The 27232-nt window shown below is 44.7% G+C and overlaps 1 protein-coding gene across 4 annotated transcripts in view; it reads right to left on the bottom strand.

The window, feature by feature from the left end:
• The window catches only part of LOC112252494 (ELKS/Rab6-interacting/CAST family member 1), a 32605-nt gene extending 6089 nt beyond the window's left edge, over positions 1 to 26516 (bottom strand). Inside the window, exons 1-19 of one of the 4 annotated variants that reach the window (XM_024423757.2) lie at positions 26313 to 26516; positions 21519 to 22302; positions 21082 to 21270; positions 11836 to 12127; positions 11620 to 11747; positions 11391 to 11465; positions 11156 to 11311; positions 10761 to 10928; positions 10523 to 10690; positions 10266 to 10403; positions 8704 to 8844; positions 7348 to 7488; positions 7061 to 7254; positions 6821 to 6832; positions 6436 to 6571; positions 5112 to 5243; positions 1690 to 1850; positions 1360 to 1507; positions 869 to 964 (exon numbers count right to left, since the gene is read on the bottom strand). In XM_024423757.2, the coding sequence (XP_024279525.1) occupies positions 869 to 964; positions 1360 to 1507; positions 1690 to 1850; positions 5112 to 5243; positions 6436 to 6571; positions 6821 to 6832; positions 7061 to 7254; positions 7348 to 7488; positions 8704 to 8844; positions 10266 to 10403; positions 10523 to 10690; positions 10761 to 10928; positions 11156 to 11311; positions 11391 to 11465; positions 11620 to 11747; positions 11836 to 12127; positions 21082 to 21270; positions 21519 to 22076 (3033 nt within the window). In that variant the 5' untranslated portion in view covers positions 22077 to 22302; positions 26313 to 26516. Of the gene's footprint in view, positions 1 to 868; positions 965 to 1359; positions 1508 to 1689; positions 1851 to 5111; positions 5244 to 6435; positions 6572 to 6820; positions 6833 to 7060; positions 7255 to 7347; positions 7489 to 8703; positions 8845 to 10265; positions 10404 to 10522; positions 10691 to 10760; positions 10929 to 11155; positions 11312 to 11390; positions 11466 to 11619; positions 11748 to 11835; positions 12128 to 21081; positions 21271 to 21518; positions 22303 to 24732; positions 24950 to 26312 lie in introns of those variants that run through there. The other 3 variants (XM_024423754.2, XM_024423755.2, XM_024423756.2) reach the window with 3 other exon arrangements.
• Between the last annotated feature and the right edge of the window lie 716 nt (positions 26517 to 27232).

Genomic DNA, 27232 nt, shown 5'->3' with positions numbered 1-27232 from the left:
CTGTTTTTAGGATATGTTGTTTGTTAAAATTACAGCACATATTTTATTTGATTTAGCACCATTTAGGTTAGTTATGCAATTTGATCGGAGAAACCTACATGATGTAAAAAGTGTCCATCTCATTACATTGTCATATATTTTATCTCCAGCCTGCAAGCTACAGAAAAGGCCACATACTCTTTCTACCATATCCTATATCCGAGTTTCCCAAACTCGGTCCTGGGGCAGAAAACAAAAAGTTCACCCAGTTTGACCCAGTTTGGGAAACCCTACTCTATATCTGCTACATGATTTATGTTAGATTATTTTTTTGACGGAACGTTGGTGGAGTGCTGCAGCGATGAGTCTCTCCAACAGCACCCTGGGGAGGCACGCTGGAGAAGCAAAATATTTTGGGCCCCTACCTTTGACAAAGTGGCCACTGTTTATCACAGGGCGGCATCAGCAATCACCTAAAAAGCCCATATGCCACTGGTTGAGAGAAATTGTCATTGTATTTGAGCAGAATAATGTGAGGTTTTATTTGTTGTTGGAGGTGTGTCTAGGTCAGTTTAGTTCAGAAGATGCCGCCCTCATCAATCTGCCGCCATAGGTGGCTGCCAAATTCAATTTCAATCAAATGTATTTATAAAGCCCTTCTGTCATCAGCTGATGTCACAAAGTGCTGTACAGAAACCCAGCCGAAAACCCCAAACAGCAAGCATGCAGGTGTAATCCAGCCTAATGAGCTGTCCGTCCGTGATAACTTTATATACTGGAGAAAGATGGTATATTCTGGTTAAGCTACACGTGTGTTCTCACAATAATAGCATCTAGATAGCCTTCAACTGCAAAAAATATGATTCTGTTTGGTTGACTGTGTACCCACCTGATCTGGAGAAGGTTTGTGATTGGTCTGGTCGGGAGCGGTCTTCAAGTGGTCATCCTCATAGTTGTCCGCCATTAGCTTCATACGGTTCTGAGTCTGAGTGGGAGAGATAGAGAGAGAGAGATCTTATCCAAAGCGACTTACAGGTGCAATTAGGGTTAAATGCTTTTCTCAAGGGCACAGACAGATTTCGCACCTAGTCTTCTTGGGGATTTGAACCAGGGAACTTTTGGTTACTGGCCCAACGCTCTTAACCGCCACGCTACCTGCCACCCTAATCATGGTGTATTGAGCAGACAGCTCAGAGAAGTTTATGGATGCCTACTTTTTGATTTTGGCACTTGCTGCAAAGTTAAAAGCTATACCTATAAACTGTCTTGAGGTCTGTTTAGTCTCCCCCCATTTCAGGTGAAGGAGATGAGTAGAGGAAGTGACTTTACAGAGGCCTATGTTGCTGGACCTAGGTAACATGACGAGGGATTGTTCCCTACCTGCTGTTTGAGCTGTTGTACCAGACGGTCCTTCTCTCTCTTTAGCAGAGCCACCTCGTCCTGCGTCTTCTTCTTCTTGGACGAGGACAGCTCCAGCAGGGCAATGTTGGCGTCCTTCTCACTGATGGCTGCCAGCAGCGCCTCCTGTCTGCACCAAGGAGGTATTACAGGGTGGCATTTTAGAATGCGTCATTTACAGGATATTCTATTACCTGACTGTATTACAGCATTACCTGACTACCAAGTCAGCAGACATGTTGCAAAATGTGAAAGTGGAGGGAATGGGTGTATATACAGTGTATGATGCGTGTGTCTTCATGCGTGTCTTACTTCATTTCCAGCACCTCCTCCAGGTGTTTCCTGCGTTCGGCCCTCAAAGTGGTCAGGTGAGTCTCCTTCTCACACAGGGACTGTTGGGTAGATGATAGCTTGGCCCTCATAGACTCCAGCTCCTGTTTTACCTTCTCCATGGCCCCCAGCAGCTCCTCAATCTGTACACACGCACACATAATAAAAATAAGACGATACAAAGACAAGCAGAGCGAGTGAAAATGTATTAGATCATGTTTATCATTCAAAGACATAACCTTCCTCAAGTACAGACCCATTTTGATGAGCTGTCAATCAAAGGCACACAAGAAAGAACCCCTAGCCCCTACACCCGTGGCACTAGCCCTTACACCAGGGTTACCCATCTGGCAGACTGCAGGCCAAATATTTGCCACCGATAAGTTTTCTAATGTTCATTGTTGGACATAAAAGACTGGAAAAAAAGTCAGGAAATCAGCTCCAAGTTATATAATTTTGTAAATCTGTTCCCAAGTAAAATAGAGAGACACACATGATCATATACAAATATAAGCAAGGACTGAAATTATTTAGTCAAACATTACATCAGTTTGGGCTTCTTGTGTTGAATTTGCAGTCTACAAATGATTTGTAATTAGATTCCGGTCCCCTGAACATCCACGAAAGAAACAAAATGGTCCCGCGGCTGCTCTAGTTGATGATTCCTGACTTACACCCTATCCCCTTGGCACTATCTCTTACACCCTATCCCCTTGGCACTATCTCTTACACCCTATCCCCTTGGCACTAGCTCGTACACCCTATCCCCTTGGCACTAGCTCGTACACCCTATCCCCTTGGCACTAGCTCGTACACCCTATCCCCTTGGCACTAGCTCGTACACCCTATCCCCTTGGCACTAGCTCGTACACCCTATCCCCTTGGCACTAGCTCGTACACCCTATCCCCTTGGCACTAGCTCGTACACCCTATCCCCTTGGCACTAGCTCGTACACCCTATCCCTTGGCACTAGCTTGTACACCCTATCCCCTTGGCACTAGCTCGTACACCCTATCCCCTTGGCACTAGCTCGTACACCCTATCCCCTTGGCACTAGCTCGTACACCCTATCCCCTTGGCACTAGCTCGTACACCCTATCCCCTTGGCACTAGCTCGTACACCCTATCCCCTTGGCACTAGCTCGTACACCCTATCCCCTTGGCACTAGCTCTTACACCCTATCCCCTTGGCACTAGCTCTTACACCCTATCCCCTTGGCACTAGCTCGTACACCCTATCCCCTTGGCACTAGCTCGTACACCCTATCCCCTTGGCACTATCCCCTTGGCACTCTTACACCCTATCCCCTTGGCACTAGCTCGTACACCCTATCCTCTTGGCACTAGCTCGTACACCCTATCCCCTTGGCACTAGCTCGTACACCCTATCCCCTTGGCACTAGCTCGTACACCCTATCCCCTTGGCACTAGCTCGTACACCCTATCCCCTTGGCACTAGCTCGTACACCCTATCCCCTTGGCACTAGCTCGTACACCCTATCCCCTTGGCACTAGCTCGTACACCCTATCCCCTTGGCACTAGCTCTTACACCCTATCCCCTTGGCACTAGCTCTTACACCCTATCCCCTTGGCACTAGCTCGTACACCCTATCCTCTTGGCACTAGCTCGTACACCCTATCCCCTTGGCACTAGCTCGTACACCCTATCCCCTTGGCACTAGCTCGTACACCCTATCCCCTTGGCACTAGCTCGTACACCCTATCCCCTTGGCACTAGCTCGTACACCCTATCCCCTTGGCACTAGCTCGTACACCCTATCCCCTTGGCACTAGCTCGTACACCCTATCCCCTTGGCACTAGCTCTTACACCCTATCCCCTTGGCACTAGCTCTTACACCCTATCCCCTTGGCACTAGCTCGTACACCCTATTCTCTTGGCACTAGCTCGTACACCCTATCCCCTTGGCACTAGCTCGTACACCCTATCCCCTTGGCACTAGCTCGTACACCCTATCCCCTTGGTACTAGCTCGTACACCCTATCCCCTTCCACTAGCTCTTACACCCTATCCCCTTGGCACTAGCTTGTACACCCTATTCTCTTGGCACTAGCTCGTACACCCTATCCCCTTGGCACTAGCTCGTACACCCTATCCCCTTGGCACTAGCTCGTACACCCTATCCCCTTGGCACTAGCTCGTACACCCTATCCCCTTGGCACTAGCTCGTACACCCTATCCCCTTGGCACTAGCTCTTACACCCTATCCCCTTGGCACTAGCTCTTACACCCTATCCCCTTGGCACTAGCTCGTACACCCTATTCTCTTGGCACTAGCTCGTACACCCTATCCCCTTGGCACTAGCTCGTACACCCTATCCCCTTGGCACTAGCTCGTACACCCTATCCCCTTGGTACTAGCTCGTACACCCTATCCCCTTCCACTAGCTCTTACACCCTATCCCCTTGGCACTAGCTTGTACACCCTATTCTCTTGGCACTAGCTTGTACACCCTATCCCCTTGGCACTAGCTTACACCCTATCCCCTTGGCACTAGCTCGTACACCCTATCCCCTTGGCACTAGCTCGTACACCCTATCCCCTTGGCACTAGCTCGTACACCCTATCCCCTTGGCACTAGCTCGTACACCCTATCCCCTTGGCACTAGCTCTTACACCCTATAGCACCTAGGTACTAGTGTAACTCTGAACGGATTGATGGGTAATAGACCAGCAATATGGTGAACAGGGCTAGGGGTTGTTTCTGGATCCAACCCCACTGAGGTGTTGAACGTACAACAAGGGGCTCCAATGACAGATCTAAACAGCAATAAAAGGTACGACTTCACTGTAGTACTTTCATTTAACTGACATTTACTTAGAAGTCACATGGTTAATAGTACAACCCAACATTGCTAAATAATAACTATTGACTTTCTCTGAGGTGCAATGTTGGTATCATTGGTTACCAACAAGTTACAGATTGGCGTCACGAGAAAGAAGTATCAGATGGTTCTGGTTTAGTTTACACCATGTCATTTCAAAGTGAATAGTAGGTAAATGGTACATGATAACATGGTCTAAAGAGCTACTGATCCAAAAGGGTGAAATACAACAGAGGAGGATCATTACGTCATACCTTAGACCACTTAAAGTGGACGTGGTTGGACTCATGCATTGGTTTGTGTGAGTGCTTCTGAGAGGCAGTAAGTAACAGAGAAGACAGGAGAAAATGAGAGACAAGAAAACTGAGAAAAGGTGGGACAGCAGGTAGGAAGGGAGGGACAGAGTGAAATGTGGCCAGCAGATAGGATGAGAGGAGAAAGGATATCGAAGCTGTATTTGTGTTACACATGTGTGCGTGTGTTTTGCGTGTGTACCCTTGTGTTGCGCGTTTCACTTCATCTCCAACACCTCCTCCAGGTGTTTGTGCATGTGTACCTGTTTCTCCTGGTGGTTCCTGGCAGCTTCCTCCTGTGCCAGCACCATCTCTCTCTCTGCTGTAATCTGAACACTCTCCCTCAGAGCCTCCTCTAACTCCTCGATACGCTCAGTCTTCAACCGCAGAGAGTCCTAGATGGGAGGGGAGAGAAGACTGAGGTAGATAAAGACATTTTACATAAAGGATATTTATAGTAACAGTCAAAAGCTTGGACACACATACTCATTTAAGGGTTTTTACTTGTACTATTTTCAACATTGTAGAATAATAGTGAGGAGATCAAAACTATGAAATAACACATATGGAATCATGTAGTAACCAAAAAAGTGTTAAACAAATCAAAATATATTTTAGATTTGAGATTCTTCAAAGTAGCCAACCTTTGCCTTGATGACAGCTTTGCACACTCTTGGCAATCTCTTAACCAGCATAACCTGGAATGCTTTTCCAACAGTCTTGAAGGAGTTCCCACATATGCTGAGCACTTGTTGGCTGCTTTTCCTTCACTCTGCAGTCCAACTCATCCCAAACCATCTCAATTGGATTGAGGTCAGGTGATTGTCAAGGCCAGGTCATCTGATGCAGCACTCCATCACTCTCCTTCTTGGTCAAATAACCCTTACACCGCCTGGAGGTCATGCAGCAGAGGTAACTCTGGGTCTTCCTTTCCTGTGGCAGTCCTCATTGCGATCCAGTTTCATCATATCACTTGATGTTTTTGCAACTGCACTTGAAGAAACTTTTACAATTCTTGAAATGTTCCAGATTGACTGACCTTCATGTCTTAAAGTAATGATGGACTGTCGTTTTTCTTTGCTTATTTGAGTTGACTTGCCATAATATGGACTTGGTCTTTTACCACCCATACCTTGTCACAACACAACTGATTGGCTCAAATGCATTAAGAAGAAAATAAATTCCACAAATTAACAATGCACACCTGTTAATTGAAATTAATTTCAGGTGACTACCTCATGAAGCTGGTTGAGAGAATGCCAAGAGTGTGCAAAGTTGTCATCAAGGCAAAGGGTGGCTACTTTGAAGAATCTCAAATCTAAAATATATTTTGATTTGTTTAACACTTTTTTGGTTACTACATGATTCCATATGTGTTATTTCATAGTCTTGATGTCTTTACTACTATTCTACAACTTAGAAAATTTTAACAAATAAATAAAAACCCTTGAATTAGTAGGTGTCCAAACTTTTGACTGGTTCTGTATGTCGAAAAAAAATTGTGCAACAAGAAGAGCTTTCTATATCAGTGTTGTTATTAGTCACACATCCATAGACCCCCCCCCCACACACACACACGCACCTTACCTTGACCTGTTGGGAGCTCTCTGAGATGTTGTCCTCTCTCTTTTTAGCTTCGTCCACCAGTCGGGCGTTCCTACTCTTCTCCACCTGCTCCTTATGTTTCAGGGACGCTACCTTCTTACTCTGGTCCTTGGTCTGCCTGCAAGGCACCATGGGACACAAGAGGACTGGGTTACAGACATTCCCATAAGGTTACACTCATAACACTAAAGCATCACAGAGGGAGAGGGGGTTAGAGAGAGGGGGGGTGAAGTGGGATAAAGTGAAGAGAGTGGTGAAAGTGAGAGGGCAGGGAGAGCAAAAGCAATTGAGATTAAAAGAGAGTGGGGGTGGTGGGGGAAAGGTAGGAAGTCCAGCCAGTAGACAGAGCAGAGAACATGTTACTAACCTGGAGGACTGACTGGAGAGGAGACAAGAAAGTTCCAGCATAAAGACAAGAAGGCAAGAGAAACAGATTCAGAGAGCAAGAAGACAAGATGACAGGAAGGAGAAGAGGAGGACCGTGTGGTATTTCAGAGGAAAACACCTACATTAGACCAGGTACACATGTATATAGATAAAGTGCTGTTTACAGAGACTGAGTTAGTCACAAACAAGTAGAGTCAGGGTCAGAGAAAGACACCCATACTTCTCCAGCTCGTTGATCTTGCGGTCCTTGTCGTTTTTCTCATTCTCCATCTCTCTCAGGATCTCCAGCAGCCGGTCCACCTCCGCCTGAGCCTTGCCAGAATCCTCTCTGTGTCGGGTCACTTCCTGCTCCAGGGAGGTGATGCGTTCTGACAGCTCCGTGTTCGCCTTGGCCTCCAAAGTCGCATTCTGGGCCTGAAAACACACACAGTCAGGCACATTTCTTTTCTATGATCAGACAAGTAAGTAAACGTGGCCTTATATCATTGTCTAGGGGCAACATCTCACCCTCTTAAGATGGTTCTCCAGTTTGAGACACTCCTCCTTCTTATGGTCCAGAGAGATCTCCATACTCTTCAGCTTGGAGTCCTTCTTCAGCCCCGAGGAGGCCAGGGATGATGCATGCTCCTTTAGGTCCAACAGATTGGTCTGGAGAGGGGGTTCATAAATTAAAGAGTTTCATTCCAAAATGCTATAAATCCATTTCAGAAATGTTGGTAAATTAGCTTTTATTGTTTAAAGAAATTATGAAAGGGATGTGTGTTTTTTCACTAATCATGGCATGGGGTTGTTCAATGACAGGTTTGAAACAAATACATGTCTATCACTTGATGGTTTCATTTCAGAGACAAATAATCATGTTTTTTTGTTGCTAAATTCTACATACACTGAGTGTACAAAACATTAAGAACACCTTCCTAATATTGAGTTGCACCCCCGCCTTTTGCCCTCAATTTGTCGGGGCATGGACTCTACAAGGTGTCAAAAGCTTTCCACAGGGATGTTGACTCCAATGCTTTCCACAGTTGTGTCAAGTTGGCTGGGTGTGTTGGACCATTCTTGATACACACGGGAAACTGTTGAGCGTGAAAACCCCCACAGCGTTGCAGTTCCTGACACACTACAACAGGTGCACCTGGCACCTACTACCATACCCGTTCAAAAGGCATTTCAACCTTTTGTCTTGCCCATTCACCCTCTGAATGATACACACAACCCATGTCTCAATTGTCTCAAGGCTTAAAAATCCTTCTTTAACCTGTCTCCTCCCCTTCATCTACACTGATTGAAGTGGATTTAACAAGTGACATCAATAAGGGATCATAGCATTCACCTGGATTCACCTGGTCAGTCTGTCATGGAAATGTTTTGTACACTCAGTGTAAATGACTCACTCTCAGGGAAATAAGGAGTACTTCTTGGTTTTACAAAGTAAAATGTAACAAATAACTACATTACATTTTTTTAAAATACATTTGTGATATCAATATTTACATTTAAAAAATAATAATTCTATACAGTAATATGACCTCTATGTAAAACATTTACATTTGACATTAGTCATTTAGGAGATGCCCTTATCCAGAGAGACTTACAGTTAGTGCATGCATCTTAAGATAGCTAGGTGAGACAACCACGTATCACAGTCAAATATACAGGATATGAACATTCCGTTCCAGCTAAACAATGGATATATTGTGTTTTTCCCAACAACAACACAAAATTATTATTAATCTTTTAATAAAAAATAATTAAAAAAAAAACATGAAACATTTGTTGATATAGCGTTTTGAAAAAATAATAAAATATATATTTTTAAAACTGTGTCAACAGTGTCACTACATTTTGGGTGTGTGTGTGTACCTCTCTGTCAGACAGATCTCCCTGCAGCAGACTGACTTTCTCCTTCAGATCCTTCAGTTCTTTCTTGTTGCTGTCGATCTCCTCAGTCTTCTCCCTGTCGTCTCTGTCTCTCTGCTCCTTCAGACGCTCGATGATGCGCTCCTACAGAGGCGTCATTTCAGAGTCCATATGAGAGTACAAACACCCCGGACAGAAACAGCACTGCTCATGAGTCTCTGTCGGAGTTGGACAGTGTGTGTGTATGTGTTCGAGCACTGCATCGGGTACCGAAGGTTCCCCACGGGTGACCCACAACAACAACAAAAAGTCTGCTAGCGGGTGGAATGAGTTCAGAACAATTATATTGCGGGTCAGAAATGTTTTAAATCATGCTTATACAATTTGTACAAACCCAGCAGCTTGTTTTATTGGTGTAAATCCCATTGTGTGAGCGGTGCCAGACCCAGCCACAGTGAGAGTGTGGAGCTGTTTTATTGGTGTAAATCCCATTGTGTCGGGGCATGGACTCTACAAGGTGTCAAAAGCTTTCCACAGGGATGTTGACTCCAATGCTTTCCACAGTTGTGTCAAGTCTGGTGCCAGACCCAGCCACAGTGAGAGTGTGGAGCTGTTTTATTGGTGTAAATCCCATTGTGTGAGCGGTGTCAGACCCAGCCACAGTGAGAGTGTGGAGCTGTTTTATTGGTGTAAATCCCATTGTGTGAGCGGTGTCAGACTCAGCCACAGTGAGAGTGTGGAGCTGTTTTATTGGTGTAAATCCCATTGTGTGAGCGGTGTCAGACTCAGCCACAGTGAGAGTGTGGAGCTGTTTTATTGGTGTAAATCCCATTGTGTGAGCGGTGTCAGACCCAGCCACAGTGAGAGTGTGGAGCTGTTTTATTGGTGTAAATCCCATTGTGTGAGCGGTGCCAGACCCAGCCACAGTGAGAGTGTGGAGCTGTTTTATTGGTGTAAATCCCATTGTGTGAGCGGTGTCAGACCCAGCCACAGTGAGAGTGTGGAGCAGGGAACTGTCCGTTATTGGGGCTGAAACATTTGAATTTGTCCACGTGCAGAGGCATTCGCAATTCAGACTTTCATTCACCATACACTGGCCATATAATTTGCATTTGACCGGTGACGCTGGAAAAGGTTTATGTATTTTTGTGGGCTATATTAAATTCGGGCAATTATTTATTTACGTTTCAATTAAACTATTTGAAAATCAAAACAATATTGAATGCAAAGGTCATGTTTTGTTATGTAGGCTAAGCCTATAGCTTTCTTTAGGTAAGAAGGCTCTCATTCAAAGCTATTTTTTTCAAAGCTAGCCAACTGTTGAATAGACATGGAGACAAATTCATTCTAGCAGGGAAAAGGAATAGCCTACTGTCTGGAGTCATAAAACAATTAAATAAATTGATGCAATTTGGTGGGTAATGGACCGGCTCTCGGGAACAATTCTAAGCGCGTGGGTCGGTTTTGGGAGAACAACCTGTCCTGATGTCAGGTAGGTATCGGAATTGATGTGGTAGGCGCGGCTCCAAAAAACTGACCAATGTAGGACTCTAGTGTGTGTGTACCTTCTCAGCGAGGGACTCCTCCAGTGTGTTAAGAGCTGTGTCTGTGTTAGAGGTGTCTGTCTGTAGAGACTTGACTCTCTCCTTCAGGCTGCTCATCTGCTTCTCCTTGTCTCTCAGCTGTTCCTGCAGGTTCTCAATCTGGACACACACACACACAAAATTAGGTGAGCTAGACGAAAAACATACACAAAACGCTTACTAAACAGGACGTAGTATGACTTTTGCATTATACAGCGTGATATATAGTCAAGCTCCACCTTCTTCTGCAGGACGTTGACCTTGCGCTCCTTGACCTCCAGCATGTCCTTGAGGTCATGGATCTCTCCGTTGAGCGTGCCCTTCTCCTCAGACATCTCCTGGATCTGTTTACTCTTCTTGTTCAGCGTGGTCTCCTTCTCCTCCAGACGCAGACGCAACGCATCCACCTGGCCAGCAGAGGGGAACCGCTCAGCATACTGGCTCTGTGTGTGTGTGCGTGTGTGTGTGTGTGTGTACCTCTGTCTGTAGGATGGCAGCTCGTTGTTCTTTAGCAGTCAGCGACTCCTTGAGGACCTCGATGTGCTGTTTGCTATCAGAGAACTGGTTGGTCAGAGTCTCCAGCTTGGTCTGTAAACCTAGCAGCTCTGTGTCCTTCCTGGACATGTCCTGCTTTACTTGGTCCATCTGAGAGAGAGAGAGGTGGAGGAAGAGGGAAAACAAGAGCAGGAGAGGGGAGAAGAGGAATGGTAGAGAAGTAGTGGGTGATGAGCAGAGGGAGAGGAAGGAGTGCATGGCTATGAAGAGAACATAATGAGAACACAAACAACTATAGAACAGATTGATATTGAGCTGAATTCTGACCTATCAGAACCAAGGGCAACTGAATTCAGACCAATGGGAACTGGTCTAACCTTGTTCTTCATGAACTTGGTGTGGCTGCGGTAGACCTCCATCTGTTTCATATCCTCCTGTCTCTCCTCACAGCTCAGCAGGCCGTTGGACTTGAGCATCATCACCTCCTCCTCCATGTCCCTCAGACCTCGCTCCAGAGAGTTGATCTTAGCATCCTGACACACACCAGAGAGATAAGGGGTTATGCCACAGACAAACACACTGACAGACACAGCCACATACAGAGACAGGTACCTTCATGTCGATGACTGTCTGTAGAGCCTTGGTTTTGGTGGACTCTGGGGTTCCCTCGTATCGACGATGCAGCTCCTAAAGAGAACAAGGTTGTCACAGCTCATACACATTGTCTACTACACAACACTCAATCCCAAATGGTTTGTATTGTGTCCCAACTAAAGCCCCTCTATGTGTTACCTTCCTCCGTCTCCCCTCTCTCCTCCTCATCTCTCCCAGTGTCCCTCACCTCTCGTAGAGCAGTCGTCTCCCTGTCTCTCTGGTCCAGTAGGGACTCTAGATGGTGTCTGTGCATCTCAGCATCAGCCAGTCTCCTGGTTCTCTCCTGGTCTTCCTCTGAGGCCTTAGCCGACGGCCCTGGAATACAACAATATGGTCATTTAGAAGATGCGTTAACATTGGAAAATGACTACTATGGGTTGCTGTTTGTGTCCCAGTAACCCACCTTTGCTCTGCAGCATCTCCAGCAGTTTCTTGATGGACTCGTCCCTGGCACCCAGGGTCTGTTTCTGGGTGTCTATCCTCAGCTCCATCTCCTCCAGGGTCTTTCTGAGCAGGAACAGCTCCTTGGCCTGACGCTCGTGGTCCCCATGAAGCCGCCGGTAGTTCTCCTCCGTGGGTTCAGAGTTCAGGGCCAGTTCGCGACCCTGGCTGGCAGGGTCCTGCTGGAGCAGCTGGTTCAGGTCTCTCTGGATCCTCAATTCATCCTGCAAGGCCTGGACCGTCATGTGGAGGTGCTAGAGAGAGAGCAAGAGATAAGGGGAGAAGTTATATGTATCAAAAAGGGGAGGAAAGGGGAGAGAAGAGAAGGATTGGTGGGTACAGCAACAAATACACCACCTACTCAATCAGGACATTTTGGCGTTCCCATGTAGTGAAATACAAAGAGCAAAAGCACAATCAGCCAGCATTCATTGTTTGCAGCCTGTACTGCCACAGTTCTTTGACAGAGTAGCTATGTGACAGAAATACAATGCTGTGCTCTATTCTCTGCTTTGGTTCAGCTGGGAGGTGTTTCAGACAACAGCACAAAGACAAGTCCGTGTCTGTATCCCTCGCTCCCTCGCGCTCCCCTCCTCACCCTCCCGTTTCTGTCACACGTTCCCTCATCCTCTCTCCTCCTCGCCCCTCCCAGACCCAGTGACTAAGTCTGACTCACTGATCCCTCGCTCCATTCCTCTCTCTCATGAGAAGACACAACAGAGAGGCGTTTAAGAGATTGGATACAGCAAGCTGATCTAAACAGAACACACACAACACACACACACACACACACAGTAGGCAAAGCTCTGCAGCACAACACACTGCAGTACAATGCTATATATGGGTCAAATGTACGATAAACACTAACATAACACTGACACTCCCTCTCTCTCTCTTTTTATATATTTATCCCTCCCTCCCATTTGTATTCATTCCCTATCTTACCACAAATCTCTTATACATCCACTTTAATATGAGCCAATTAAGCATTTTTAACATTTCTGGCATGACAAATGGTGTATCTGAGTGGCGAGGCGAGTGGTGTTTAGTGAGTAACAGGCAATATAAAATAGCTGAGTATCAGTCGTACTACTGTAGGAGATGGAAGATGACAGCCATTTTACAGCGCTCGCCACACATTCTGAGACTAATAGCAGTCACTTATCACTGGGGATGAAGGGGATCAATGTCTTCTATTTTCTACTGGGATGACAAGAGCTGCAACCAACGCACACGCACGCACACACACACCAGGAGAGTGGCTGTGTGAGGGGGCTGACAGTCTGAAAACAGCCATCTTTAAATTCGAGCACCCGCTGATTAGCCCTACAGTAGCCTCACTAGCTTCTAATGCTCTAATTTATAGATGGCTGTTTTCAGACTGTCAGCCCCCGACTGCACAGGCATCTGGGTAATTACCCTGTCCGTCTAACCGTCAGCCCCCTCACACAGCCACTCTCCCGTAGTGTGTGTGTGTGTGTGTGACTCAGCAGGGCATAATGGGCAGGAAAAGAAACACCAAATTATCCAGATCAGGCCATTAATCATTAAAGACATGCCTTATGTCAGGATGCCAGTGTTCAGAGGGGAAATACATTAATTTGATTAGTGAAGTCCAAAACATGAAGTGAAAAATCATCCATGTTTTCCAGACATCTGGATTATAGATGATTTCCTAAATACACTAGTTCTGAAACAGAATTGATCCCCATTTCTCATACAGTTAATCTCCTGTTAAACCAGGATTGCTATTGCTAGTTAACACACACACACACGATGACAGAAGGTTGGAGTGCAGAAAATCCCCCTGCCAGCATCCACACATTATACACACGCAGTGATGGGGTGCTGAGCTGGGCATTATCCTAAACGCAGAGGCAGCGTCTCCTCTCACTCTCTCTGAAGAGCAGGAGAAACAGAGAGGCGGGTAGCTGTGTTTAAAGCACCTGATGTGGAATTGAACTTGGCACAAACCCAAGGAGACAGGAGGGGGTAAGAATCAAATGCCATTGACTGCTAAAGTAGGAGTTTTGATGAATAAATAAGTTGGAGGCTTGACCCCTCACTAGCCAATCAGAATGTGCTCCTTGGCTAAATATGCAGTTGATTCAACTTGTGTATTTGAAGTCTTCTGTACCGTGTTGTCATCAATTCCAATTCGAATGTTAGTCTTTTATAGCCTAGTTTATTAAATAGTCTACAGAAACAAAATGTCGGCCTATCCCATCTTTGCATAATATGTTGAACAAGTTTGCAGTCCACATTGTTCTAGGTAATTGAATGGCTTCAATATTGAAATATATTTTTAAAACATAGCCTTCCTACTAATATAGGGAAAGGAAAGTGGGATACCTGGTCAGTTGTCCAACTGAAATGTGTCTTCCGCATTTAATCATGAGCCTATAAACCAGAGTTACACTGTTAGCACTGAGGCGGTGTGCAATAGTAGGAAGACATCTTTATGCAGCTCACCCTGCACTATCAGCTCCAATGTAAATAACATGAGTAAGTCTACCTCTGATAAGCTTCCCAGTAAAGCGTTAAAAACAATCAAACAACCCAGAAAAGCACTAAAAAAATAGCCCATTTTAACATATGTAGCCTAAGAAACAAGGTCCATGAAGTCAATAACTTGCTTGTAACAGATGACATTCATATTCTGACGATCTCTGAAACTCACTTAGATAATACCTATGATGTTACAGTGGTAGAAATACATGGTTATAACATCTACCGAAAAGACAAACGCCAACGGAGGGGGTGTTGCGGTCTATATTCAGAACCACATTCCTGTAAAGCTTAGAGACGATCTCATGTGAAATACTGTTGAAGTAATATGCCTACAGGTTCATCTGCCTCACCTAAAGCCCATTCTGGTGGGAAGCTGCTATAGACCACCAAGTGCTAACAGTCAGCATCTGGATAATGTGGGTGAAATGTTTGATAATGTATGTGATATCAACAGAGATGTATATTTTCTGGGTGATTTAAATATTGACTGGCTATCATCAAGCTGCCCACTCAGGAAAAAAATTCAAACTGTAATCATTGCCTGCAACCTGGTTCAGGTTGTCAGTCAACCTATCAGGGTAGTTACAAACAGCACAGGCATTAAATCATCAACATGTATTGATCATATCTTTATTAATGCTGCAGAAATTTGTTTGAAAGCAGTATCCAAATCCATAGGATGTAGTGATCACAATATAGTAGCCATATCTAGGAAAACCAAAGTTCCAAAGGCTGGGCCTAATATAGTGTATAAGAGGTCATACAAGAAGTTTTGTAGTGATTCATATGTTGATGATGTAAAGAATATTTGCTGGTCTGTGGTGTGTAATGAGGAGCAACCAGACGCTGCACTTGACACATTTATGAAACTACTTATTCCAGTTACTAATAACCACGCACCCATTAAGAAAATGACTGTAAAAACTGATAAATCCCCTTGGATTGATGAGAAAAAAATTGTATGGTTGAGAGGGATGAGGCAAAAGGTATGGCAATTAAGTCTGGCAGCCCAACTGATTGGCAAACGTACTCCAAATGAAGAAATCATGTGACTAAACTAAATAAAAATAAACTACACTATGAAACAAAGATAAATTATATAAAGAATGCTAGTAAAAGCTTTGGGGCACCTTAAATGAAATTTTGGGAAAAAAGGCAACTCGGCTCCTTCATTCATTGAATCAGATGGCTCATTCATCACAAAACCAACTGATATTGCAAACTATTTAATTACTTTTTCATTGGCAAGATAAGCAAACTTAGGGATGACATGTCAGCAACAAATGCTAACACTACACATCCCAAGTATACCGGACCAAATTATGAAAGACAAGAATTGTACATTTGAATTCGTAAAGTCAGTGTGGAAGAGGTGAAAAAAATGGGTGTCTATAAATAAATACATAATATAAACCCAACCCCTCTGAATCAGGGGATAAGACTACTGTAAATTGCATTATGTCTGAGCCAAGAACATGCCAAATATAGTCAATAAGCAAGATTTAATTTACTATTGACAAGGCCTAAAAAGAGGGAAAAATTTGAATAAAATTTAAATCAAAACTTGTTTTAAAATAGGCTATACATAAATATAGTTACAGGCACCATAAATTGTTCCCATGAGCATAATATAAGGCAATGCAGACAATGGAAGGTTTTACACACATCAAACTTTTCACAGAAGCTGGACAAAGCTCCAATATAAAGAGAACATCAACCGTTATACTGCTCCCAAATATGTTTCAGAAACATAATGGAGCCATCTTACAGATGGCATTCACACCAGAAATAACAGACGGTTCCTAAATTCCATTGCATGCGAGCTGGACGATCTCATCACAAAGCTAGGACGGTGAATCATTCTAATAAGTTGTTTTTTAATCAAATTAAAACAAAATCAGTCTTTTTTTTTTACAACAATATTTCTAAATAGCTTGGGGTCAGAACCATGATATCATAAAACCAACAGGATAAAAGAGACACGACGGACGTCTGTTGAACCAGCCTTTGTTACAGCCTATAAGTCTAGGGTGAGGGTAGCCTACGGAGGGAATGCTTTTTAATCATGTGTTGTTACAGCCTATAAGTCTAGGGTGAGGGTAGCCTACGGAGGGAATGTTCTTTAATCATGTGTTGTTACAGCCTATAAGTCTAGGGTGAGGGTAGCCTACGGAGGGAATGCTTTTTAATCATGTGTTGTTACAGCCTATAGGTCTAGGGTGAGGGTAGCCTACGGAGGGAATGCTTTTTAATCATGTGTTGTTACAGCCTATAGGTCTAGGGTGAGGGTAGCCTATGGAGGGAATGCTTTTTAATCATGTGTTGTTACAGCCTATAGGTCTAGGGTGAGGGTAGCCTATGGAGGGAATGCTTTTTAATCATGTGTTGTTACAGCCTATAGGTCTAGGGTGAGGGTAGCCTATGGAGGGAATGCTTTTTAATCATGTGTTGTTACAGCCTATAGGTCTAGGGTGAGGGTAGCCTATGGAGGGAATGCTTTTTAATCATGTGTTGTTACAGCCTATAGGTCTAGGGTGAGGGTAGCCTATGGAGGGAATGCTTTTTAATCATGTGTTGTTACAGCCTATAGGTCTAGGGTGAGGGTAGCCTACGGAGGGAAGGGTTACAGCCTATAAGTCTAGGGTGAGGGGAGGAGGGAATGCTTTTTAATCATGTGTTGTTACAGCCTATAGGTCTAGGGTGAGGGTAGCCTATGGAGGGAATGCTTTTTAATCATGTGTTGTTACAGCCTATAGGTCTAGGGTGAGGGTAGCCTATGGAGGGAATGCTTTTTAATCATGTGTTGTTACAGCCTATAGGTCTAGGGTGAGGGTAGCCTATGGAGGGAATGCTTTTTAATCATGTGTTGTTACAGCCTATAGGTCTAGGGTAGGGTGAGGGTAGCCTACGGAGGGAATGCTTTTTAATCATGTGTTGTTACAGCCTATAGGTCTAGGGTGAGGGTAGCCTACGGAGGGAATGCTTTTTAATCATGTGTTGTTACAGCCTATAGGTCTAGGGTGAGGGTAGCCTACGGAGGGAATGCTTTTTAATCATGTGTTGTTACAGCCTATAGGTCTAGGGTGAGGGTAGCCTACGGAGGGAATGCTTTTTAATCATGTGTTGTTACAGCCTATAGGTCTAGGGTGAGGGTAGCCTACGGAGGGAATGCTTTTTAATCATGTGTTGTTACAGCCTATAGGTCTATGAGGTCTAGGAGGGAATGCTTTTTAATCATGTGTTGTTACAGCCTATAGGTCTAGGGTGAGGGTAGCCTACGGAGGGAATGCTTTTTAATCATGTGTTGTTACAGCCTATAGGTCTAGGGTGAGGGTAGCCTACGGAGGGAATGCTTTTTAATCATGTGTTGTTACAGCCTATAGGTCTAGGGTGAGGGTAGCCTACGGAGGGAATGCTTTTTAATCATGTGTTGTTACAGCCTATAGGTCTAGGGTGAGGGTAGCCTATGGAGGGAATGCTTTTTAATCATGTGTTGTTACAGCCTATAGGTCTAGGGTGATGGGTAGCCTATGGAGGGAATGCTATTTTAATCTTTTTAATCATGTGTTGTTACAGCCTATAGGTCTAGGGTGAGGGTAGCCTACGGAGGGAATGTTCTTTAATCATGTGTTGTTACAGCCTATAAGTCTAGGGTGAGGGTAGCCTACGGAGGGAATGCTTTTTAATCATGTGTTGTTACAGCCTATAGGTCTAGGGTGAGGGTAGCCTACGGAGGGAATGCTTTTTAATCATGTGTTGTTACAGCCTATAGGTCTAGGGTGAGGGTAGCCTACGGAGGGAATGCTTTTTAATCATGTGTTGTTACAGCCTATAGGTCTAGGGTGAGGGTAGCCTACGGAGGGAATGCTTTTTAATCATGTGTTGTTACAGCCTATAGGTCTAGGGTGAGGGTAGCCTACGGAGGGAATGCTTTTTAATCATGTGTTGTTACAGCCTATAGGTCTAGGGTGAGGGTAGCCTACGGAGGGAATGCTTTTTAATCATGTGTTGTTACAGCCTATAGGTCTAGGGTGAGGGTAGCCTACGGAGGGAATGCTTTTTAATCATGTGTTGTTACAGCCTATAGGTCTAGGGTGAGGGTAGCCTACGGAGGGAATGCTTTTTAATCATGTGTTGTTACAGCCTATAGGTCTAGGGTGAGGGTAGCCTACGGAGGGAATGCTTTTTAATCATGTGTTGTTACAGCCTATAGGTCTAGGGTGAGGGTAGCCTACGGAGGGAATGCTTTTTAATCATGTGTTGTTACAGCCTATAGGTCTAGGGTGAGGGTAGCCTACGGAGGGAATGCTTTTTAATCATGTGTTGTTACAGCCTATAGGTCTAGGGTGAGGGTAGCCTACGGAGGGAATGCTTTTTAATCATGTGTTGTTACAGCCTATAGGTCTAGGGTGAGGGTAGCCTACGGAGGGAATGCTTTTTAATCATGTGTTGTTACAGCCTATAGGTCTAGGGTGAGGGTAGCCTATGGAGGGAATGCTTTTTAATCATGTGTTGTTACAGCCTATAGGTCTAGGGTGAGGGTAGCCTATGGAGGGAATGCTTTTTAATCATGTGTTGTTACAGCCTATAGGTCTAGGGTGAGGGTAGCCTATGGAGGGAATGCTTTTTAATCATGTGTTGTTACAGCCTATAGGTCTAGGGTGAGGGTAGCCTATGGAGGGAATGCTTTTTAATCATGTGTTGTTACAGCCTATAGGTCTAGGGTGAGGGTAGCCTATGGAGGGAATGTTCTTTAATCATGTGTTGTTACAGCCTATAGGTCTAGGGTGAGGGTAGCCTATGGAGGGAATGTTCTTTAATCATGTGTTGTTACAGCCTATAGGTCTAGGGTGAGGGTAGCCTACGGAGGGAATGCTTTTTAATCATGTGTTGTTACAGCCTATAGGTCTAGGGTGAGGGTAGCCTATGGAGGGAATGCTTTTTAATCATGTGTTGTTACAGCCTATAGGTCTAGGGTGAGGGTAGCCTACGGAGGGAATGCTTTTTAATCATGTGTTGTTACAGCCTATAGGTCTAGGGTGAGGGTAGCCTACGGAGGGAATGCTTTTTAATCATGTGTTGTTACAGCCTATAGGTCTAGGGTGAGGGTAGCCTATGGAGGGAATGCTTTTTAATCATGTGTTGTTACAGCCTATAGGTCTAGGGTGAGGGTAGCCTATGGAGGGAATGCTTTTTAATCATGTGAAATGGAAAACAAGCAATTGTTCGAGGAAAAGAAGTTCTAAACACAAGGGGCACCAGCATCATCTCATATCTCGTTTGGTGATGGGCATATGGACACATGTAGCCTATTTGGAGGTGGTTTACGCACACCCAAAATGAGAGCTGGCTAAAATAATGTAGGCCTACGCAACACATAAAAAGGGGATGTTGGCTCACTGTTTTGCTGCTCCCAAACTTGATATTTGAATAAAGCGTTGGAGATTAAGATTAATTTCAAAGCACTCTCACGAGTCAAACCCTTTCAGGCTTGAAAGCAGCATTAATTGAGGGGAGGCTATATGCTTGGTTTATTATTTTATTTATTTAAATAGGCAAGTCAGTTTATAGAACAAATTCTTATTTACAATGACAGCCTACTGGGGAAGTGGGTAAACTGCCTTGTTCAGGGGCAGAACAACAGATTTTTACCTTGTCAGCTCGGGGATTTGATCCAGCAACCTTTCAACGCTCTAACCACAAGGCTACCTACAAAAAAACACATCCCCTCTCTTGTTCGATGAGCATAAGGGCACTGTGCGTCACGGCTAGGTTGGTTGCCCTTCCACTCACAAAATCCATGCCATTACCAACCGCGTTACTGCTAAGACCTACCTGCTTTTCATTGGTCTTAAATCTCCCGATATGCACCTCATTAAATTCCATTTTGTGCTTGTTTTCAAGGACACACCTCAAACATTGCCATCTCTCCCACCTCAGCGCAAGTGAGCTGATATTAGGCATGAACCTGGCGCATGGGGCCAGTTTTTACATGCTGAAAATGCAAACTACCGTGTGTTCGGTACTCGCACCGCCGTAGCAGCAGCCAAAAATAGAGCCCTTGGTCTCTGATTAACAAGTTTGTCTTCAGTATGCCGAGTTGTGAGCTGTCACCACATAAGACAGCAATGTGAGGAAACTAAAAGCTTGCTCTCTCGCTCTCTCTCACACACAGGGGGGTGGGGGGGACTAAACGCTTGCTTTTATATGCTTTTCCCAAGAGCCTGCTATTTACTCTACGTCTTATCCCCAAGAGGCTGTTCTGCTGTTTCCATGATTTATTTTCTCTCTATGGCAGGTACAGTACAGTAGCGTTGTAACATCCCCCTAGCTCAATCTGAAGCTCATTTTTCACAGGTTTCCTCTCATATCTGCTCACTACATCCTCCCATTCCTTTAACAAAAGGGGGATGTTGTGTACAGACTTATGCAGCCATTAAACTAACACCCCTCTTTCATCTACAGTTTGTAGCATGAGCACATAGCTGCATATAAGAGGATTAGCTGATGTTGCTAAAGCTACACATCCTCCCTCAGACACACACTGCCGATAGCTATAGGATAGGTTACAGCCTACGTCTCTCCCCTGTCACACACACAGCCAATAGGCTCTAACCTTCCCTTTGCTCGAGGTAGTAAATTGCCCCCAATTCTTTCTTTAACAATTACATGGATGTAAAATATCACCCACACTAACCTGTGTCTCGTCTTGCACCACGCGGTATTGTTCCTTCCAGACAGTGATCTTGGACACCTCGTCCTTCCTTAGGGCTCTCTCCTTCTTCAGCTCAGGGCTCCAGAAGGTCTTTATGGAGTTCATGGAGGAACTCAGCTTGCTCTCCTTCACCTCCACCTCACGACACAGCAACTCATTCTCACGCAGAACCTGAGGGCAAGGAGACTCAGTCAGTCAAACATACCGTCTGACTTTCACTCACACACACTCTGCACCGAAACATTCTCACACAAACCTTGGAATGGCAGACACTAAGCAAAAGTCAAACTGGATGCGCTGCTCAAAATACGGTACATGTCAAACATGTCATTGCAAAATGTCCTTATGACATCACAGCTTCCAGTCTCACTAAAATATGCAAATCAGTAAATTAGATAGCTGCAACTGGGGCTACTGACCTCTTTGAGCTGGGCCTGCAGGTCCAGTATGGTGTTATCCCGGGCTTGTCTCAGGGAGTGGGGCACAGTAGAGGCCATGTGGTGATCCCCAAAAGCCAGGGAGTCACCTGCCATCATTCCCCCAGGGAGCACAGCGTTGGCTGGGGCCGACGTGGCGATGTTTGGTGTGCTGGCTGCCACGCCTCCACCCCCACCTGCGCTCGCCCTTGACCCGTATGTCACCCTCTGTCGCCCCATTGTGGTCATCTCCCGACCGCTCTTGTTAACGCGGTCGGACATGGCGACCTCGTTGTCGCTCAGGTACATGGGTCCTGAGGTGGCGTAGGCTGCATTGAGGGACTGGATGTTCTCCATGGAGAGGGTCTTACCCCCCGCTCCGCCTGGACATCCTCCGCTGCCCCCCGTGCTGTTTGTGCGACGGTGACCCATCCGTGGTGAGCGGGGGAGACGAGGGGAGCGCCCAGAACCCTGGCTGCTCCCCCCATCCCTCCCAGCGTCTCTCCCTCCTACGCTGTGGTTGGCATCCGCTCGGCCAACGGAACGGGCGCTGCCGTACATGTTCGCTGAAGCAGAGGAGTGGACGGCTGGATGGTGGGAAGAGGTGCAGTGTCCAAAACGTGGAGATGTAGCCTTGTCTAGTGTGTGACGGACTCAACTGAAGTAAGTGAGCGCTTGTTTCATGTGAAACAGCTGAGTGCTCTCTCAATCTCAGAAGGGACTGAGTGACAGCTGCTCTTGGAGTTAGATAACGACCATTCAGAGGGTCGATACACAGGAGACTGATCTGGAAGGAACAGAGTTGGCTAAATGAGAAAGTCCGTACACCGAAAGGCAAAAGCATACCATCGTTGCTTTACTGTAATATCGATCTAGCCATGATGCATGTGATGAGGAACACGTTGAATATCACACCTACTCATTTGGACACACGTAAGGGTTTATCTTTATTTATTTTTTTAAATATTTTCTACATTGTAGAATAATAATGAAGACATCAAAACTATGAAATAACACATATGGATTCATGTAGTAACCCCCCCAAAAAAAGTGTTAAACAAAACAAATTCTATGTTTGAGATTCTTCAAAATAGCCACCCTTCACCTTGACAGCTTTGCACACTCTTGGCATTCACTCAACCAACTTCACCTTGAATGCTTTTCCAACAGTCTTGAAGAAGTTCCCACATATGCGGAGCACTTGTTGGCTGCTTTTCCTTCACTCCCTAGTAGCGCAATGATCTAAGGCACTGCATCTCAGTGCTAGAAGCGTCACTACAGAACCTGGTTAGATTCCAGGCTGTATCACAACGGGCCGTGATTGGGAGTCCCATAGGGCGGCACACAATTGTCCTGTTGATAAAAAAAATGACAGTTGGAGGAAGCGCAAACCAGATGGGATGGCATCTCCCTGATGTTTTTCCTGGAGAGAAGTGGCTTCTTTGCTGCCCTTCTTAACACCAGGCCATCCTCCAAAAGTCTTCGCCTCACTGTGCGTGCAGATGCACTCACACCTGCCTGCTGCCATTCCTGAGCAAGCTCTGTTCTGGTGGTGCCCCGATCCTGCAGCTGAATCAACTTTAGGAGACAGTCCTGGAGCTTGCTGGACTTTCTTGGTCGCCCTGAAGCTTTCTTCACAACAATTGAACCGCTCTCCTTGAAGATCTTGATGATCCTATAAATGGTTGGTTTAGGTGCAATATTACTGGCAGCAATATCCTTGCCTGTGAAGCCCTTTTTGTGCAAAGCAATGATGACGGCACGTGTTTCCTTGCAGGTAACCATGCTTGACAAGAGGATGAACAATGATTCCAAGCACCACCCTCCTTTTGAAGTTTCCAGTCTGTTATTCGAACTCAATCAGCATGACAGACTGATCTCCAGCCTTGTCCTTGTCAACACTCACACCTGTGTTAACGAGAGAATCGCTGACATGTTGTCAGCTGGTCCTTTTGTGGCATGGCTGAAATTTAGTGGAAATGTTCTTTTGGGATTCAGTTCATTTGCATGGCAAATAGGGAATTAATTCATTGCAATTCATCTGATCACTCTTCATAACATTCTGGAGTATTTGCAAATTGCCATCGTACAAACTGAGGCAGCAGACTGTGAAAATTAATATTTGTGTCATTCTCAAAACTTTTGGCCACGACAGTACTCCAGGGTCCCTATACCAAGCGTGTAGGATGAGTGCCTCAAATGTCACAACTATGCAGACCGTAACCCCCAAAGAGCAAGCAGAGGTTATAGTGGCAAGAAAATAGAACTTTGTAGGCAGGAACTAGGAAGAAACAGACTCTAGATGAGTCTGTACCGTACACTCCAGAAGAGGTCATACTCATGTTTCTGCATTCAACAACACTACATTGTTGCCTTTCCAAATACAACAAAGACAAGCTGACTAAAGGAGAAACCAGAGTGGACACCAGACTACCTACCATGGGCATAATCTTCAATAAAACCTGCTCTAAGGTTTTTCAAAGGGCCAATGCATTTTGGCAGATGCTTTGAGCGTGTCCAGTAAGAAATTCCCATATAGACAGCCCACCAACTGGGTGTAGATATCCATTAAAACAGTGATATGGGAATTCTTCCATAGTAGCCATTATACCGTGGCTAGTAAAAAGTGTTTCAAGCAATTTTTCAAATGAACCTGTTTTAGCCGATACACTTTTCTACCGAATTGAGAACAAAGCATGCATCTTGTAAATGTCTGTGCTCAGTTGCAGGCGGTTCTCCAAAAACAAGAGAATATAATGAAAAATGGTCAAATCCACATTTTGTATGGAGTGAGAAATAGGGTTGGGCGGTATCCAGAGTTTCATACCATTCCTTTACCATACCAGGGTATACAGTATTACCAGTAGTGCACACAAAACTAATTTAGGCAGCAGGGATCTTGATCCAAGAGGTATTTGCTGTAACCAAGACGCTTGATCTAGCAAGCTTGCCACTTAGATGGAAAGTTAGCAAACCATATAGCTGGAACCCTGAACTGGAAACATATAGCTGGAACCCTGAACTGGAGATAACTATCTAAGAGGTGGCAAATAAATGAACTAATTAATGAGCAGTGGCGTAGCACTCACACCTGAGCTTTATGGCGCCCCTCTTGTATTTGTGTTGATTTTTGTTTTGGTTGCACTGTCATCTACTTCTACACATGGCCCCGGTTGTGTCACATAGAAACGATGTCGATAGAGTCATGTCATCTTACCATCCGAATGGAATGTATGCAGCCAGCTATACACTCGTATCCCCCGTGGACCGGTTCGTACATAAAACATTGTCCATTCAGGCTGCAAAGGCGTCGGTTTTCGCCTTCATTCGACTTAATGGAGAGAAGGCAAAAAGAAACGGGGAAAATATGCATACTTTCTTCATGAAACACCCTTTTCCCCCACCATGCTACAGTGGCTAATGCTAGTCCCGGATGTTGTGTATTATGTTTCATAAAGCAAGTATGTTATTTTTCCTGTTTTGCTCTGACTTCTCGCCGATTTGTTCCTGAAAATATTTTGGGAAATGTAAGATGTCCTGCAGATTAAAGGAGGGAACTCCTTACTTTGTGGAAAAATATGAATTTGACTATCTTTCTGAATATTCTCAGATTTTTGAGAACCACCTGCAACTGAATACGGGCATGTAAAATACGTTTCTTCCCAATAGAGAACGAAGAAAGTATCGACAAGAAAAGGTTAGTTGACATGTTTTATTTCTACTAGACAATGTATAAAGGCTACTAGGGAATAATTCCCATATTGCGGTGTTAATGTAGGCCTATTGCTACTATGAATGAATGTACAGTTGTATCAATACGTATGTGAAATCCGCTACACCTACAGTTCAATAGTAGACTCTGCAAAGACCGTTTTGTATAGATAATTTCGATTCCCCCCCCTTACGTTCAGCGTCAAATAGAATTTCAAGTAGGGACGCTGGTACGTTATGGTACAGTATGTGTCACGTCACCTGGCTAATGTAGGGAGGAGCGCCCCTTTTCAATTGTATCCAATGACTGCGAGTTGTGGGCCCAAAAATGCGACCGATAGTTCAGAATTCCCTAAGAAAATCCAAATACTATCTTTATCCGTGATACATTACACCACGGACCATTTCGATTGTAGACTCCTCATAAACGTATCCATAGCTAGTAGGAGTTTCAAATGGCAGCCTAGCGAAGAGCAAAAATGACGCTAATGTGACTTATCAAGCGTTACAATGTAACGTTTTGCTGCAATATCGATTTTTTTTTTATTGCAATGTAACACTGTTCCGAAATTGAATGTAGATGGATCTTGCACTAGCCTATATCGCGCACGGTAGCGTGTTACATTGTTTCTTGTTCGCTACGTTTGCTATGACTGAAAGAGCTGGCCATTTAAACATTGGGGAATAAAAACCTCATGGATGCAAGATAAACTGCTAACAAAACTGATAAATGGTCTGAAGGTAATACGATTGTCAACTTGGATGGCAAGACGTCTAAAATCTTTAGTAATGGACAACATCTTTTTAAAAAAAATCGTTAAATACAGGAGCCACCCAATCGCACCCTCTCAAATATCCATTCTTTTCCTCCTCCATTGCTGTAGGGCTGAACATCATTGGGGTTTTCCTTCATTTAAAGAAATTTGCTCCCCCCTAAAAAAGACTAACAATAATGCCGTTATTTACTTTCCAAAAATGTCATAATATTCTGATGCATACATATTCATAAATATGATATGGTCAAGCAGAATCCTTAGAAATGAACACAATGATGACGAAAATCACTTATAGAGTGAACTAGCCTACCGTGCTGTAGCTCTGTCTGATGGGGGTCAGTCAAGTCAGTTTGTTGTATCCTGCGTCAAATGGAAAACGGCACATATACGGACATTTTCCCTTATTTCCTCAGCATACCTCTATCTAATTTTCCCATATTTTTTGCCAACACAACCAGCGGCTCTCGCTCTGGAGAGCCTGGGCGCTTCAGTGACGTCAAGCCCGCGATGCGCGTTCACGACTGTCATCGCTACGCTTTAATCCCAAAGGCGTGTTCCCGACGACATACCATAATGTACAGAAAGTCGGTTTACGTTACAATTAATTTACTAGCCTTTTTACCTAAGTCTGTTATTTTGTGTAGCCTAGAACTGTTTCACCAGATAGGCCTAAAGTGTTTGAGAACCAATTTTAGGGTTGCAATATCCAAGAGGAGGATGGTAAAAATGAATTAATTTCCTTAAAAAAAAAAATTGAGTCAGATGTTTGATACCTGACATAATTCCTCGGTTTGGGCATTCTCCTCTAACTTTCTCTCTCTCCCTCTATCTCTCGGGCATGGTCCTAGATAGGTGGTGTGAGGGGCTGGGCATGGAGCGGACCCTGCAGCTGTACGTTGGGGTGCCCAAGTACAGCGTGGCAAACAGGCAGATGGACTGCCTCATGAACTGCTTGTTAGGGCAATAAGATAGAGGGGGTGGCCTCAACTGATTCTGAGGTACTGAGGGGATTCTGCTGAGCTAGCCTGTGTTGTACCGGGCTATGGCCCGTAACGTAAGGGGACAAAACCGGTGAGGGAGGCCTTCCCAGCTTAAATCGAACAGTAATCTGAGCCGCACGGTAATACTGTTAATATCTATTTTCCATAAAATATTCTGAACAAGAATATAAATGTAACATGAAACAATTTCAAATATTTTACTGAGTTACAGTTCATATGAGGAAATCAG

Source organism: Oncorhynchus tshawytscha, linkage group LG06 (genome assembly GCF_018296145.1).
Source record: "Oncorhynchus tshawytscha isolate Ot180627B linkage group LG06, Otsh_v2.0, whole genome shotgun sequence".
In the NCBI taxonomy this organism is placed as follows: domain Eukaryota; kingdom Metazoa; phylum Chordata; class Actinopteri; order Salmoniformes; family Salmonidae; genus Oncorhynchus; species Oncorhynchus tshawytscha.
Note: the sequence above shows the minus strand (reverse complement) of the source record. Positions and strands in the feature narration are given on the sequence as shown.